The sequence below is a fragment of the Quercus robur genome, chromosome 3 (genome assembly GCF_932294415.1).
Source record: "Quercus robur chromosome 3, dhQueRobu3.1, whole genome shotgun sequence".
NCBI lineage: Eukaryota > Viridiplantae > Streptophyta > Magnoliopsida > Fagales > Fagaceae > Quercus > Quercus robur.
In genome coordinates, this window is record NC_065536.1 from 52,117,742 (window position 1) to 52,136,162 (window position 18,421).

The 18,421-nt window shown below is 41.2% G+C and overlaps 1 protein-coding gene across 1 annotated transcript; it reads left to right on the forward strand.

The window, feature by feature from the left end:
• The first annotated feature begins 896 nt into the window (after positions 1-896).
• On the forward strand, positions 897-2,507 carry LOC126719750 (uncharacterized). Its single transcript, XM_050422271.1, has one exon. It carries the CDS (start codon positions 897-899, stop codon positions 2,505-2,507), a length of 1,611 nt encoding a protein of 536 aa, XP_050278228.1.
• The last annotated feature ends 15,914 nt before the right edge of the window (positions 2,508-18,421 follow it).

Below are 18,421 nucleotides of genomic sequence, written 5' to 3' on the forward strand. Positions count from 1 at the left end.
ACGACATGGTGCTTGGAAAGCTAAGAAGAGTACTTTTTTTTTCGATGTTTAGAGTTGGTAGGTGTATTAAACCAACAACATGGGTGATGATGCTCAGATCGTCAGTCAAGTATGATCGTCCAGATGGAAGTCGTCCTCAACCAACCCAATCCTCAAGAACGAGTGAAGGGAAGAACGGATGTAGTTCGCCGGCGTGGTGCCTGCCAAAAAGTCTCCGATGCCAAAGTCAGAAAGATTGACAAAAGAGAACTGTGAAAATAATGTGCTAGAGTTTTTGCCTTACCTCCACCCCTTTTGGGGTTATGTATTTATATGCATGCACTCATAGGTGGTTTCTTCTAGCTGTTGGTGGAGTCTTGATGGAGACTTTATTCTTGCCTGGTAACGCCCCTGCGGGGTGTTAATGGTGAGCTGCCCCTCCCAACGGTCTGAAGGTTGATTAATGTTTTATAACGGTTCCTCGAGGGGTGGAGGTGGGTTTACTCGTCCTTGAGCGACGGCCATTTCTTCCAAGACGATCTTGGTTAGGCCATCCATCACTAGTCGTGAACGTATGGACGATGATGATTTGATCGAGCCTATCAGCTAGAAGAAACCACCTGTGAGTGCATGCATATAAATACATAACCCCAAAAGGGGTGGAGGTAAGGCAAAAACTCTAGCACATTATTTTCACAGTTCTCTTTTGTCAATCTTTCTAACTTTGGCATCGAAGACTTTTTGGCAGGCACCACGCCAGCGAAATACATCCGTTCTTCCCTTCACTCGTTCTTGAGGATTGGGTTGGTTGAGGATGACTTCCATCTGGACAATCATACTTGACTAACGATCTGAGCATCATCAGTTTGGCGCCGTCTGTGGGGAACGATTCAACACGTGATCTGTCCCCGGTCCGGATGGAATCTAGTACAAACCCAGATCCCGCTGCATTGGCCCTACAAATTCAGTCACTATCAGCCACTGTGGAAGAACTCACCAGACAGAACCAAGAGATGAAGCAACAGTTGCTACAGGAAAGTAATCGTGCAGACAGGGGCGACAACGAAGACAGCAACAGAAGGCGAACCAGCACTCTGAAAGAGGCAAGTTCGGATCTCTTAAGAGAGATGAGGAAAGAGATGGACGAACTGAGGAACACCATCAAAGGAAAAACGGACCAAAGCTTGGAGAGGATCGTCCGGAAGACGGGCTCACCTTTTACCATGGCCGTCCAGGAGTGCCCAGTACCCTCCAAGTTCCCTCTACCCCAGCTAGAACCCTTCGACGGGCCGAAAGATCCCTTGGATCACCTGAATACCTTCAAGACGACCCTAGGCCTTCAACAGCCACCTAATGAGATTTTGTGTCGCTCCTTCCCTACAACTCTCAAAGGAGCAGCTAGGGAGTGGTTCAACAAGTTGCCAACATCGTCCATTGATAACTTCGAACAGTTAAGTAGTTCCTTTGTTCGTCATTTCATAGGCGGGCAGCGTCCAAAAAAGACTGTCGACCATCTGCTTACCATCAGACAAAGAGAGAAGGAACCATTGAGGTCTTATGTGACACGTTTCACCCAAGGAATGCTAGAAGTAGACGAGGCGGATGACAAGGTACATCTCACGACCTTCAAAGTAGGGTTGAAGTCCAGAGATTTTGTGGCATCTTTAGCAAAGAACCCCCCAAAGACAATGGCCGAAGCATTGTTGAAAGCACAGAAGTACATGAACACGGAAGAAGCCCTAACAGCCATTGATGGAGCAGAAAAGAAGAAGGAAAATGAGGACGATCGACGAGGGCAAAAGAGGGATCGGGCTGATCGACGGAATGACGATGGAAATAGGCGGAAGGAGGACAAGAACCCTCGTCCAGCGAAATTCACACCGCTGATGATGCCCGTTGACCAGATTCTAACGGAGATAAGGGACGAACCGTCTCTCAAGTGGCCAAGACCACTCCATTCAGCGCCTGGTTTGCGCGACAAGAGGAAATACTGCCGCTTCCACAAAGATCATGGGCATTACACGAAGGATTGCAGGGACCTGAAAGAGCAGATTGAAGAGCTCATCCGTAATGGGAAACTACAACAGTATATAAAAATGGGAGATTCCAGCAGGTACGGACAGAAAAGCCAGCAAGTTAGGAGAGACGAAGACCGCCCCCAACCTCGTCCACAAATCGCACTAGGGGAGATAAAAACTATCGTCGGAGGACCAACCACTGGGGGATCATTCAAATCCCTCAGGAAATCATACCAAAGGCAGGTAAACAGTGTCCACAGTATACCCCCGTTGAAGCAAAGACGAACCAATGGAGACTTGTATTTCTCCGAAGAAGATGCCGGAAGTGTAAAGCAACCTCATGATGACCCACTCGTCATTATGATCATGATCGAAGGGTTCAATACGCGAAGAGTCCTGGTCGACAATGGAAGCTCAGCCGATATAATCTATCTTCCTGCCTTCCAGCAACTAAAACTAGACCCAAAAAGGCTCCGTCCTTTTGAGTCTCCCCTCGTCAGTTTCAGCTGAAACAAGGTATACCCCAGGAAAATAGTGACGTTGACAGTGACAGTCGGATCATACCCCCTCCAAGTAATCAACCGGCACAATTTCCTGTTAGTGGACTCACCCTTGTCCTACAATGTGATCATAGGACGACCAATGCTCAATCGCTGGAAGGCTGCTATTTCAACCTACTGCTTAAAGGTGAAGTTCCCAACAGAACAGGGGATCAGAGAAATTAAAGGAGACCAAGTGTTGGCAAGAGAATGCTACCAGGCCGTCCTGGCCTCAAAAGAGAACCATACGTGGACGATCGAGGAGAAATCGCCAGAGATTGTGGAAAATCTTGAAACGGTAGAGCTGGCTGAAGGGAGTCCACCAAAGACGACCCAAATAGGGACGAACCTGAGTCCCAGGACGAAGGAAGAGATCGTCAGCTTCTTGAAAAGTAACCTCGATATATTCGCATGGAGTCACGAAGATATGTCGGGAATCCCAGCAAGCCTCATCCAGCATCACCTAAATGTTGACCAAGGAAAGAAGCCAATCCAGTAGAAAATGAGAGTCTTTGGCCCCGAGTGAAACAAGGCAGTGATGGACGAAGTAAATAAGTTACTTGCATCCAAATTTATTCGGGAAGTCCACTACCCCAAGTGGTTGGCCAACATAGTCATGGTCAAAAAAGCAAATGGGAAGTGGAGAATGTGTGTCGACTTTACAGACCTAAATCAAGCCTGCCCAAAAGACAGTTTCCCACTACCCAGAATCGACCAGCTAGTGAACTCCACAACAGGGCACAAACTTCTCACATTTATGGACGCGTTCTCCGGATACAACCAGATACAAATGGCTGAAGAAGACCAAGAAAAGACTGCTTTTATCACCAACCAGGGACTATACTGTTACCAGGTCATGCCTTTTGGACTCAAGAATGCAGGTGCCACCTATCAAAGGTTGGTGAACCAGATGTTCGAGAAGCAAATCGAGAGAAACGTGGAGGTTTACGTTGACGATATGCTCGTCAAGAGCAAAGAGGAAGAAGATCATCTGGACGACCTCAGGGAGACGTTCAATATGCTCAGGCATACAGCATGAAGCTGAACCCGTCCAAGTGTGCTTTTGGGGTTTCCTCGAGAAGGTCAAAGCCATCCTTGAAATGTCCTCACCCAGGACGGTTAAAGAAGTGCAATCCCTCACAGGAAGAATAGCAGCCCTCAACAGGTTCATCTCGAAGGCTACAGACAAATGCCTTCCATTCTTTAAGACTTTGAAGAAAGTGTTTTCCTGGACGGAGGAATGCGAAACGGCGTTCCAAGAGTTGAAGCGCTATCTTAGCAACCCCCCGCTCTTAAGCCCGTCGAAAGAGGGCGAAGACTTATTCCTGTACTTAGTTGTGTCTATTACGGCCGTCAGCGCGGCGTTGATCAAAGAAGAAGACAGGTTGCAACTTCCTGTGTATTACGTCAGCCAGGCTTTCCAGGGTGCCGAGGCGCGGTATCCTCGCATAGAGAAGATCACCTTCGCCCTGATTATGGCTTCGAGAAAACTTCGTCCATACTTTCAAGCCAATCCCATCATTGTAATGACGAACCAACCCATCAAAAAAGCAATGAACAAGCCCAAAGCGGCAAGACGAATGGTATAGTGGGCAATCGAGCTCAGCCAATTTGACATAAAATACCGTCCACGAACAGTAATAAAAGTACAGGCATTGGCTGATTTCATAGCAGAATTCATCACCCCCAGGAGCGTAGAGAGTCTCTGGATGGTAAACACTGATGGGTCGTCCACTTAGAAAGGAGGCGGAGCAGGCATCGTCATCACTTCCCCTGAAAAATATGTTCTCAAGTATGGGGTCTAGCTCAAATTCCCTGTAACCAATAACGAGGCAAAATACGAGGCCTTATTGACGGGATTGAGAATAGCTCGGGCACTCGGAGGTGAGAATATTGTGCTCAAGAGCGACTCCCAGCTTTTCATAGGGCAACTGAGAAGGGAATATGAAGCAAAGGAGGCAAGGATGCAGAAGTATCTCAAACTGACGAACCAGCTGGTAAGCGCATTTAATTACGTAGAGTTCATCCAGATCCCCAGGGATCAGAACGCTGAAGCTGACGAGGTTGCACGAAGTGCCTCAACGGACAACCAAAATAAAAGGTTCAATTGGAAGATGGAAGAACAAAACTCTCCTAGCATCCAGGGACTTCAAACTCTCTCGGTGCACACCGACCCTGGATGGACAAGCTCGATTTTGTCATTCCTTCGAGAAGGACGACTACCGTCAGATCCAGAAGAAGCTAAAAAGGTCCAGAAACAAGCAGCCAGATTTACGATACTTAATGACGAACTCTACAAAAGGGGTTACTCCCAACCGTATTTGAGATGTGTAGAAGGGGAGGAAGCCAAATACATCCTGGAGGAAGTGCACGGAGGAATCTACGGAGACCACATGGGGGCAAAGTCCCTCGTCAGGAAGATCATGAGAACAGGCTACTTTTGGCCAACAATGCAGCAAGACGCAGCTGATTTCGTGAAGAAGTGTGATAGTTGCCAAAGGTATAGGAATGTTCAAAGAATCCCTGGGAAAAGATGACCACAATCTCCTCGCCCTGGCCATTCGCACAGTGGGGGGTCGACATCATGGGTCCCTTACCTCAAGGGAAGAGACAAGTAAAGTTCTTGCTCGTCGCTATCAACTACTTCACAAAATGGGTTGAGGCAGAAGCTTTGGCGACAATCACCGAAGCAAAGGTACAAAATTTTGTATGGAAAAATATTGTTTGCAGGTTCGGGATACCAAGGACGATCATATCAGATAATAGTCGTCAATTTGACAGCCAAAAGTTCAGATCATTTTGCTTAGGCTTGGGCATCAAAAACAGGTACTCATCGCCAGGTCATCCTCAGGCCAATGGACAGACGGAAGTAACCAACCGGACCCTGCTCAAGATTATCAAGTCCCGGTTAGTGGGGGCAAAGGGAACGTGGCCTGAAGAACTACCAAGTGTCTTGTGGGAATATAGGATGACAGCACGGACACCAACAGGAGAAACACCATTCAGTCTGACATACGGCACAGAAGCGGTCATCCTGGTTGAAGTAGGGCTCACTAGCCTTAAGAGAGAATTCTTTGACAAACAAACCAATGACGACCAATTGAAACAGAACCTAGACAACCTGGACGAAATTAGAGACCAGGCATCCCAAAGAATGACCAAATACCAACAGAAGATAGCTGAATATTATAATCGAAGAGTGAAGCTGAGAAGATTCAACGTTGGAGACCTCGTCCTTAGAAAAGTCACCCCTACAACAAAAGATCCAGTACAAGGAAAACTAGGACCGTCCTGGGAAGGGCCCTACAGAGTCGTCCATTGTTCACGTCAGGGAAGTTACCATCTAGAAGACTCAGAAGGAAAGAGACTACCTCGTTCATGGAATGTCGAACATCTAAAGAGGTATTACGAAAAGGAACCATAGCCTAATTGTAAAACCCAATTTAATACTTCCTGTCTTATGTAAGCGATTATTCAAAACCCGTTACTTATTATTCAATTCATAAGTATTATCCAGTATTTCTTAAGTATTATTCAACAAGTCGTGCACCACAATTTTTCCCAAAAACACAAATGATCATCCTAAAACAAAGAAAGACGATAAGATCCCCTAAAGTGGCGAACGATCGTCCTAAACAAAGAAAGACGATAAGATTCCTTAAATGGATGTACATCGTCTCAAAGAGAAAGACGATAAGATTCCTTAAATGGATGTACATCGTCCCAAAAAGAAAAATGACGATAAGATTCCTTAAATGGATGTACATCGTCCAACAAAGAAAGACGACTAGATTCCTTAAATGGATGCGCATCGTCCAACAAAGCAAGACGATTAAATTCCTCGAATAGACGCACCTCGTCCATGGTCCAAAAAAAAAAATGATAATGAACGTCGGCCAGAGACAAAAAGATTGGCGTCGTCTAAAACGAGGAAGCAAAATCCCCAAAAAAGGTGCACGGAACAAAAGTCCCCCAAGAGGCACAGGATGACAAGGATAAATTCAGTGTGCCAGCAAACTTTTTCAAAGTCCCCAAACAAGGAAGAGATGAACATCCAAAAGAAAATCTTGACACAACACATACAATTATGAAAGGCAAAGGTAAACACACAAACGTTTATATAAAGCCAAATTGTTAAATAGACCTACTATATAAAGCTAAATTGTTCAAAGGCAAAAATGGGGCCCCAAAAAACAAGTGGGGCATCCAAACATCAGCTGTTTATGAAACTTAATACATACAAACAAAACAGAAAATAAAAACTATTTCAATAAGACAAAATCAAGCTGGAGGGGCAACATCGTCGTCCTTTTTCGCCTGGGAAGGTTCCGCACCGATAGATGCCGCTGTCTGAGCTGCTTCATCCTCCTCGATCTCCTTGTCAACGGCCTCAAAATCTAAGCCTTCAAGGTCCATACCAGGTCCATGCTTGATCAAATATCTCCGAAGCAACTCAAACCCCTTAAAGTACCACTGGAACAGGATGGTGTTATATTCGTCCGTGGTCTGGAAAGCAGTGACGGCCTTGGCCACAGCGACTTTCATCTTCTGGGCAGCTACTGCCAGGAGTTCGTCCTTCTGCTTCACTGACTGCTTTTCAGCGTCCAGCTGCTCCGTCAAGACTTGAACTTGCTCCTTGGAAGTGTTGAGGGAGTCCATGGCTGCGATCAAGTCCTTCCGCAAGCCCGAAGCTTCGGCCTCCAATGCTTCCACCTTCGAGTTGGCCACGACGGCCTTCTCCTTATTTGCCAGATACTGCGTGGTAATGTGCATGGTCTCCCCCAACACCTGAGGACAAAAAGTTCAATCAAAATCAACAAAAATGGTCAAGCAGTTAAAGACGAAGAGAAAAACAAAAATGTGGTGGATTACCTGCACGAGCTTGTGAATGTGACGGCTCACCATCTCGTGGGAAGGAACGCTCGTAATTTCCTCCATCTCCCCGGGGGTAAGGAGCTCGTTGGCACGGTCCATGGCCGTCTCGACGTCCGACCAAACACTGGCACCAACTTTCTCCTTCCCCTTGCTCGCCACTTTCTACTTCTTGAAAGGACAGGCCACCTCCTCAACCGAAATGCCAAGAGAGGCAGCCAAACCCTCATCCAGGTCAAGGGCAGGTGTGGACGAGCCCCTCTCCACCACCTCCTTTTCTTTCTCCCTCTCCTTATCTGTAATTCTCAGCCTCCTCTGACCTATGTTGGAAAGAGGCTCATTCTTCTTGTCCTTAATTTTCTTGTACATCTCTTTGCTAAACTTGGACGTCATTTCTGCACAAAAGAGAGAAAGAATTTAAGGATGAAGAAAAAGAGAATAAAAGGTTAAGGACGAATAAAAAGAAAGTAAGAAGTTAAGAACGAAGAAAAAGAAGACAAATCTATTGGAAAGTACAACTTACGTTTTTTCTCTTCTCGATCGAGGGTACTAAGGACGTAGAGGGAAGGCTCCGGCCCCAAACAATGACGAGCTAAAGTGCGCGGATCGATCAAGTCACCAAAATCTTCGATCGTCCTTGCGTACCTGATTGACGCCTGAACCCGCTCTTCGAATTTGCTCTCGAGCTCTAGACGATCTTTCACTGCAAAGACAACAGCAAAGGGAAAAAAAAAAAAAAAAAAAAAAAAAAGAGAGAGAATGAGAGAAAAGGGGTAAGGGGGCATCTCATAAGGAGCAAACGCACCAATCAAAGGGGTCTCCCACCGGCCCAACAGCCTAGGAACGTTCCCCCATAAGTCATCAGGCAATTTTTCCCAACCGTCACCCGATACAAAGAAGTATCTAAACTTCCAGTAGCAAAAGGATGACGAGAGATCAACTACCAGACGCGACCTCCTATTCCAGGGTACAAACTCATAATATCCAAATTCCTTGGACTCTTTCAGACGGTACAGATGGACGAACTCATTGACCGTGATCATGTCTCCGTCGGCGATGGTCGTCCAAATCACCATACAGCTAACAACTATTCTCCAAGAATTGGGCATAAGTTGCCTCGGTTCAAGGTTAAAATGATGAAGAAACTCCATGATGAACGGATGGACAGGGAACCTGAGGCCACACGAAAAAGCAGCCTCATAAAAGCAAACTTCCCCGTGGGCAAAGGCGCAAGCCTTTTCACCCTTCCTGGGAAGACGAGCTCTAGTCCCCTCAGGAAACTGGAATCTATCTTTAAATTTGCTAAAAACCTCTATTTTCAAGGAACAATTTTCCTTAAGGGCATGGAAAGGACGGACGACGGCCGGAGCGGGAGAATGGGAGGACGAGGGAGCACGAGAAGGCACGGTGGTCGCTGTATCAACCCCGGCCCCTTCCTCACCTACGCTAGAGGACGAGCCCTTCTCTAAGTCACCTGACCCTTCCTCAAAACCCATGTTTTCCCCTCTTAGGATCCCTCAAACGGACCGAAACTAGACATGAGATTTTAACAGTAAAGGGTATAAGAGACCCAACGCCAATCCTAACCCACTACCCCTATAGACAAATTCCTCAACTTGTGGGTATGAACCGTTAGGCGAAAGCGCACCCAATGGGTCGCCGGAAAGTTCCACTAAGGCTCCTAAACAGGCAAAGAGAAAGGCTACAAAGGGAGAGTTACGCCTAACTTTGAAGTTATCCACCATTAAAGAGGAACAACACCACTCAGTAAGAAGAAGGGATAGTGCAGAGAGGAGAAAGAACTTAAAAGACACAAATACAAGCAAAATTCAGAAAGGAAAGAAAGCATAAATGGGGGGCGTACCTGGAAATTAGGGAGAAAACTGAGAAGACTAGGAGCAAAACACGCAAGTAAGGGAGAAACCAACCGCGCAGAAGATGGGGAAATGAGAAAAGGAAAGGCCAAAGAAATCAAAAGGTTCTGCCTTGGAAAGTGCGAGAAAACTAAAAAGGTTTTCACCAAAAACGAGATCCCCCAGCCAATGAGAATCAACCACGTGGCCGCGAAGTGAGCCACAGCCGCCATTAAACAATCAATGCAGAGCAGAACCCCAAACGCCATAACTGAAAAAAATAAAAATAAAAATAAAAAAATAAAAAAAAAATAGAGAGAGAGAGAGAGAGAATATATAAAATAAATATGTATATATATTTACTCAAATGAACCTGTAAAACCCTTTCATATTCCTACGACAGTCCGAGATATGGACGATCAAGGAATAGGGGGGCAGCTGATAGGCTCGATCAAATCATCATCGTCCATACGTTCACGACTAGTGACGGACGGCCTAACCAAGATCGTCATGGAAGAAATGGCCGTCGCTCAAGGACGAGTAAACCCACCTCCACCCCTCGAGAAACCGTTATAAAACATTAATCAACCTTCAGACCGTTGGGAGGGGCAGCTCACCATTAACACCCCGCAAGGGCGTTACCAGGCAAGAATAAAGTCTCCATCAAGACTCCACCAACGGCTAGAAGAAACCACCTGTGAGTGCATGCATATAAATACATAACCCCAAAAGGGGTGGAGGTAAGGCAAAAACTCTAGCACATTATTTTCACAGTTCTCTTTTGTCAATCTTTCTGACTTTGGCATCGGAGACTTTTTGGCAGGCACCACGCCGGCGAACTACATCCGTTCTTCCCTTCACTCGTTCTTGAGGATTGGGTTGGTTGAGGACGACTTCCATCTGGACGATCATACTTGACTGACGATCTGAGCATCATCAATGGGGACAAGGCTTTGGGACGAGGAAAGCCCAATTTAAAAAAACACAAATAATTTAGTTCTAACTAACTCAATTTGTAAAATTTCAATGAATAAAAAACTTGGGTTCGAACTCCATATATATTTAGGATTCTAAAAATAAAATAATAAGAAAGAGCCCAAATAAAATATAAGCAAAGAGGGACAAATAGAAAAGAACAAAGAGATAGAAGGAACAAAGAAACCGGTTTGCATAGCCCTTCTTACTTAGGTCATCCCTGATGAGGCTCAAAATACAAATAGGGGCCTCAAAGACAAAATTGGCAACATTCTCTACCAACAATTTAGCCCGCCTAGCTAGATAATGGGCGATTCCATTCTATTCTCCTTTGATCCAACAGAACTTAAAATAGAGAGCTCGATCATATGAGGACAACAACTTAATTCATGTATCAAGGACTAGATGTTGTTAGCATGGTTTTCAAACCCGGACCGGACCGTACGGTCCGACCGGAAAAACCTCGAACCGTTCCTTTTTGCGGTTCTTTAAGCTTCAAAAACCGTTCAATGGGAAAAAAATAGGGACCCGTGTGAACCGCGGTCAGACCTCACGATTTTGAGAACCGTGATCAGACCGCTTCTCACGGTTCTCTACTTCCCTTTGATCTGAACCTTTAAAAAAAAAACACACAGAAAAACGGATCCTCATCGACCAAACCATACCGAGCTTTGGGCCGACTGAACGAGCCGATGCCAACGAACGGAACTTGATGACCTTTCCGACGCCGGTGCGGTGACACAGTCGGAACTGATTTTCAAAACCGACCCATATATAGAAATAAAATTAAGGGAAAAAAGAGAAAAACATTCTTAATAAATTACTAGAAAGAAATCCTACTTATGCCCCCCAACACAGAAGGTAATATTTTCTTGGTAGATTACATCTTAGCGTCGCCGTTGATGCTTCTTCCGTATCTGCAGAAGAGAGAGCAAAGTTAAGCTTAGAAACTGACGAAGAGAAAAGAAAAGACTAAAAATTGAAAAGTAGAGAAGAATGAAGTAATCAGATAAGATTAAAAGAAAGTGGAGGTAGGTGGGCATTAAAAGAAAGTGGGGATAGGTGGAGGTAATCAGATGGCAATGCCACGTTTTGATTTCTTAGTCATTCAACTTTTTTTTTTTTTTTTTTTTAGTTTTATAAAAATTAGAGTGCCACGTTGATCTAAAAAATATAAAAATAGAAAATCAATACACTTTTTTTGATAATAAGTCCACAGTTCACCAAAAATAAAAAATATATATATATATATATTAAGAATACTCATCTTCTAAGTTTAATTAATTTATTTATATTTTAAATAATTATTAAATTAATTATGACGTCGTCACGGTTCGACCTCGGTTCAACCTCGGTTTGACCTTAAAAACCTTGAACCTCTTCCTTTTACGGTTCAATGAACAGTCCGGGTCTGAAAACCTTGGTTATTAGGCACTTAAGTCCGACCGGCCCATAGGGAAGCCTTCACTTTCATGTTCCACGGCCTAATTCTACCAATGAACCCGCTAATGACCTATGCTAATTATGCAAATAATCAAAAATAAACACACAAGCACAAACACAACAAAATCAAATTATCTCAACATTAATTTTCATAATTCATGTTCTTCATCTCATGCATCATGCCATCACACATCATGTTATTTTCACATTCATCTTCACAGAATTCATCACAGAATGTTAACATCGGTTTATCATATCATCTCATCATACCCATAATCGAATCCTATGCACTTTCCTAATTCAACATCTTAATCATGTTACTAATCAATTAAAATACACTAATTATGTTTCCAATCAACCAAGGCACCCTTATAATGTTTTTGGACAAGCTTGTGTACACGACTCAAGCTATGTACACGGCTCCTCAAGCTATATGCATGCAAGGTGCGCTGAAATTCAAAACTAAAGAAATTTACCATAATTTAAGCATGTTTCTAACCTATTTTATAAAGCAAATAAACTAAACTAAGCTAAATTAAATTACAAACTAATAAAAAAAAACATAAAAACGAAATAATAAAATTAGAACTAAAAAAATCAAGAAAATAAATTAAGGAAAAAGATAAATAAATAAAAACTTGCCTCGAATGCAAGAAGCCAAAGCTTAATTTTACCATTTCCCTCAGTCGATCTATCACACAAACCAAAAAGAGGTTTGTAAACCTTTAAAGTAAAGGCCAAAAACCAAGGGTGGTCTTAGCCAACAAAGAGAAGAGAACTTGATGGAATTTAGTGAAAAACTCCCTTTGGAGTTTCGAATGCATAGACTCTTTCTATGTGTCTCAACCCAATGGTTTAAATTCCTTTTTATAGGAGTATTTTGGAGTTGAAAATTCATTTCTGAGTAATATGCGATAAGTTTTTTAGAGCTATTTTTTTTGTTGTGCAAAGTGCACCCAAATCAAGTGGCTCTATGTGTCTCAACCCAATGGTTTAAAATCCTTTTTATAGGAGTATTTTGGAGTTGAAAATTCATTTCTGAGTAATATGCGATAAGTTTTTTAGAGCTCTTTTTTTTGTTGTGCAAAGTGCACCCAAATCAAGTGGCACATGTTTAGGCATCAAACTTTCCTTCTAAAACTTATTTTAAGGTTTTTTTTTTTTTTTTGGGAGGGGGGGGGGGGGTTTCTGTTGCTGGCTACATATGCAACTACACAATTGTGACAACTCAACTATGTCAACTTCAAACGATCATATCTTACTCATTTTAAATTTAAATTGGATCAAATTTGTGACAATTTTAAAGTAATAGATGTCTACTTTCAAATGGAACAAATTTCACTCAAAGTTTTCTTATTGTTGAAGAGATATTGAAATAATAGTGAGCAAGATTCAACTCCTAGCAGTGGATTTAGCATGGTTTCTAAACAATTTTGTCATTCTCTTGCATCTTGCTTGAATAGGTTCTTGTGAGAATTGAGACCTTGAGTGTCAATATTGGAGACAGCGTCTCAAGTCATAAAGGGTACAAAATTATGTGACTATAATAACACTAGCTAAAATGAGCGATTAAATCATAGTGTTTTAATCATGTCTATCATGCCAAATATTGTCTAGTGTGAAAGCTCGAATTTGTTTGAAAACACAAGAGCTTGTTTAGACCCCCAATTAAAAGTTACAGCTCGGTTGTTTTTACTCTAACTTAAACTAAGTGCAGAATAAGAGTAAATGCGAGCGAACAAACAATAAAACTACTCTAAGCCATATTCATCAAATAACAACAATAAAATGAAAGCTAAAAGTGTAGGGAAGAAGGATGCAAATACAAGATAACACTGAGACGTGTTATCGAAAAGGAAACTCAAGAACTCGGTAAAAACCTCTCCGTCGCCCTCCAAGCGATAAATTAATCCACTAGAGAATAAGTTGGAGTACACGAATAACAAATGGCCCTCCAAGCCTAGTCTACCCCATGTACTTGAACCCTCTAATCAACTAACTTGACGAAGCCTTGTCTTTTCTAACTTTCTGGATCACGCAATTTAGCCCAATTACATCCGCCAAACGATTGGCTTTTTCCAATACTTCCCAGCAACATCAAAACCTTACTTTACACTTAGATTGGGTGTGATAAGTGTTTGGGCTATCAACCTCTCAAGGATATGGAAATGAAGAGGTAGGAGTAAAGGAAAACCACAAAGGATTGTGTAGATGATTATGGGTATGACAATCTCTTACTCTCAAGTGTGTATGCTAGGGTTTTCTCTTTGAAAGCACTTTTCACAATATGTGGCTAATGAGGGTATAAATAGTGTGGGTGAAGACATGGTAGAGTAGATATGCCAAAATAACAAAACAGAATGTTTCACAGGTATTTCACGGGAAGGCCTTACCTGCGAATTACTCACTAAAACCAACTGTTATGACTCTTCGCATTTTAGTCATGTGCTCTACATGTGGCTCACTTCACGGGATAGCTTCTCGCAAATCTTCTCACGAAATCCACTTGGTCCTCAATGAGATCTTGAGTCTTCACACTCTCTCTCACACACAACCCTTACAATAAAATCTCACATAAAATACAGGGTAAACATGATTGAACATAATTACAATCAAATTTGGCAAGGAATTAAAGCCAACACACAATAGTTGTAAATAACAACTTTACATAGTGTAACGAGTGTATATATACAATGTGAGTAGGAGGTATCTCATTCATTGAATATATATGCATCATCTCTCTTACAGCATGCAAATCCCACACAATTGTGAGACTCATACACTATGTGAGGTCATTATTGCTATGGGTTGTATACATTATCGCTATGGGTTGTATACCTTCGTTATACTAGAGACCATCACATATTATGCAGCACCTTAAAATAACAAAGATAATTATAATAATAATTAGGATGCAAGAAAATATATAGGTTTTAACTTGCAATGAGCATATTCTAGCTATTCCATGAATTTGTATTCACCAACTTACCGAGGTTATAATAATAATCATGAGAGGTAAGAAAATATTTAGGTTTTAACTTGCAATGAGCATAGCCTAGCTATTCCATGAGTTTATATTCACCAACTTACTAAGGTTTAGTTAAACGACTACATATATAATAATACTTTTTAAAAGCCACAAGAAAAATGGATTATGAGATTCCATTGATACAGAGCCAATTCCAATAGGCTTATTGGAGGGTCCCATTGGCATGCATCCAGTAAGAATTGAACCTACGAATTCGCGAATTATGAGTTGGGCACTTTAACCATTCAGCCATGGATGCTTAGCGGGGATCCTCGTACATGGTGAATAACCAAATTCCAACTTAAATGAAATCCTTAGAATAAATCAATGCAATTTAGGAGAACTCAATGAAAGGACATCAATTCAAATCCTGGATTTTCGAATTTAGAGAGATATTGAGAGAGATCAAGAATTCTCACTATTTCTTAGATTCATGGACCCAATTCAATTTAGTGGGATCTTTCATTCACATTTTTTTTTCCATCAAGAACGTTTTATAAAACTCTTGGACTCCCGAATTTGGAGTATCTTACTTTCACGCAATTCACAAGGTTCAACAAGTAATAGATATTTTACGATCAAGGGTGTAGTACTATTTGTAGTTGTAAAGTTGTGATTTACAAATATGTACTTTGTTGGCTTTTATTCCGTGCCAAATTTGATTGTAATTATATTCAATCTTTTGTACCTTGTATTTATTGTGGGATTTGATTGTAAAGGTTGTGTGTTAGAGAGAGAGTGTGTGAAGACTCAAGCAATTGAAGCCAGAAGAGTTCTCGTGGGTAGCTCGCGACTAAGCATCTCACGAAGTGAAGCATGTGCAGTGGCGGAGCCACATTGGGACCCAAGGGGGCCTTAGCCCCCCCAAAATATTTGAAAAAATTAGTGTATATATATATATATAGTAGAGTTATTTTAATAAAGAAATGCTATATTCACAATATTTTTACAATAAATCTTAAGTGGTAAGTTATTATTGGCTGTTACGTGTGCACAAAAAAGTTATTTAGTTGTGGATTAAAATTAGAACTAATAACAACTTACCACTTAGGATTTATTGTGAAATTGTTGTAAAAATATTGTAGAGGTAGCACTTAAATAATTTTCCTCCACTAAATAACCATGTGTGTGGTTAAAATACTTCCTACAAAAACAGGTGTGTAGCTGTGTAGGCTATTCTCACTTTCTCATATTTTTATTTGTACTTAAAATATGAAAATAATCAATATATCATAACATCATAAATGTATATAATTAAAATATATTATTTTTATCATTTTATTTATATATAAAATAATATAACTTGTATTTGGTTGTAGTTATAGCTATTTTTTTATATATTGAAATTTGAATGATTGTTTGTCTTTTATTTAAAAATCTTTAAATTATTAGTATTTTCTAATATTTTAGTCATTATATTTAATGGGTGATAATTTAATTTGAAAAATCTAGGTTCATGAACAAGTTTAGGAGTTGGTAATTCAGAAATAATACAATTTTGGGTTTTGATTATTAAATTGTATGTACATTAATATGGATTTAATTAATATATACACAGAAATAATTAATTGTCTAATTTTATGTTCCCCCCCCCCCCAAATATAAATTCCTAGCTCCGCCACTGAGCATGTGCCTTGCACATGACTGGAATGCGAAGAGTCAGTACAGATGGAGACAGTTGTGTTTTACGAGTAGCTCGCAAGTAAGGCCTTCCCGCGAGACACCCGCAAAACATTTTGTTTTGCCATACTGTGCTATCTGAAATACACTTTCTGTATCCACACTATATATACCCACATTACCCACAAATGTTAAGGAGTACTTTTGAGAGAAAACCCTAACCTCAAACCTTGAGAGATAGAGATTATTATACCCATATATCTCTACACATATGCTTGTGGATTTCCTTAACTCCTACTTCTCCATTTTCATACCATTGAGAGGTTGATAGCTCAAACACTTACCACACCCTTTCAGAGTCTCAAGTGAGCTTTTGGTGCTGCTAGGAAGCATTGGAAGAAGCCAAGGATGGCAGATGCAACATAGAGCTTATTGCGGGATTCGAAGAGCTAGACAAGACACGGTTCCGAGAAGCCTTGTTAGAGTAGGAGTTTGGAGGGCTTAAGTACAGTGGGTAGATTAGGCTTGGAGGGTCTCTTGCTAACTCATGTATCCCAACTGATTTTCTAATGGATCAATTACACTTGGAGGGCGGCGGAGAGGTTTTTTGCCGAGTTCTTCAGTTTCCTCTTCGATAACACATCGGCGTGTTATCTTGTGTTTGCATCTTTCTTTCCTACTCTTTTACATTTCAGTTTACTGCTATGTTGACTTAATTATGGATTAGAGTAGCTTGTTTATTTATCCGCTCGCACTTACACTATTCCGCACTTAGAATTAAGTTAGTGTAAAATCTATCGAGCCGTAACTTTAATTTGGAGGACTAAACAACTCTTGTGTTTTTAACACATTTTCGAGCTTTTAGTAGTAATGGTCCTTATATATCATGTTAACAATCGAAAGATGGTAGTAAAAAAAAATATCTATTTGACAAGACTTCTTCCTATACCTATGAATTTCATTGGACCTAGAAATGATACATTAGAAGACTCTTTTGGCTCTTCCAATATCAATAGGTTGATTGTTTCGCTCCTGTATCTTTCAAAAGGAAAAATGATCTCTGAAAGCCTTTTCCTGAATCCGAAAGAGAGTACTTGGGCTCTCCCAATTAGGAGTTTTCTGCAAGGTATTTGACCAAATAGGATTGCCCAGTTCCTATAGAACCTATCACTAAAATACCCCTAGAGGGGGATAGGGCTAAGCGAAGCGAAAAGGGTTTTCCATGAGATGGGAAATGAACACTATTAGCCTCACACGAGGTTTGTGAAAATGAGCAAGAAATATCCGTCTTTCTGCTAAACAGGATGTATTGAACTCATAATTCATTAGATACTTTTTATGAATGTTAACTAAGTATCGTAAGAAAATGTCTCCCAATTGTTCAATCATTTGATAACCAGAGTCATTCTTTGATAAATGATCACTATGAGTCAGACTCAATAGAATTTGATCAATCCTTTTTTCTGTTGTTAAGGTGGAGAACTGAACCAAGAATTCTCTTTCTTTATCATCAATCGAATCACTGTTCGAGACCCAGGATTCTATTTGATCATCAATCCAATCACCATTCACGTTTTTTCTTTTTCTTATCAATGAATAGATCTCTTTACTTGTATGACTTAGTGTCTCGTATATTCGAAAAAGTGATTCGATTGATGGGATTTGGTATGATACTCATGAGATCAATGAGATTGATATTCAAATATTTCTTCTTAGAACGTATTGATTTGACCCCATAAGCGGGCCCACCGCCCCACAGCATGTTGTCGCTGGAAGCATAACCCCGTATTTCTTCTATATAATCTCCTAATTGTTCCAGAGCAACTAGAAAGAGATTCTTTAACCAAAAAGAATTCAGCTCAGATATAGGATACCTATCCAGAAGTTTTCGCAACTCAATCATGTATTGATGGAATCATCAAAGATTTGATCTTTTCAAATTCTGTCTATAACTCACTATAGGCTCGAGACACAAAGAGAAGATGTGTATGAACAAGATATCCAGCAACAAGAAGAAGGAAAAGGATTGAATAGAGGAACTCTTGAACATTTTTCAATCTCAGATGTGTCGATATCAATGGTAACTCATTATTT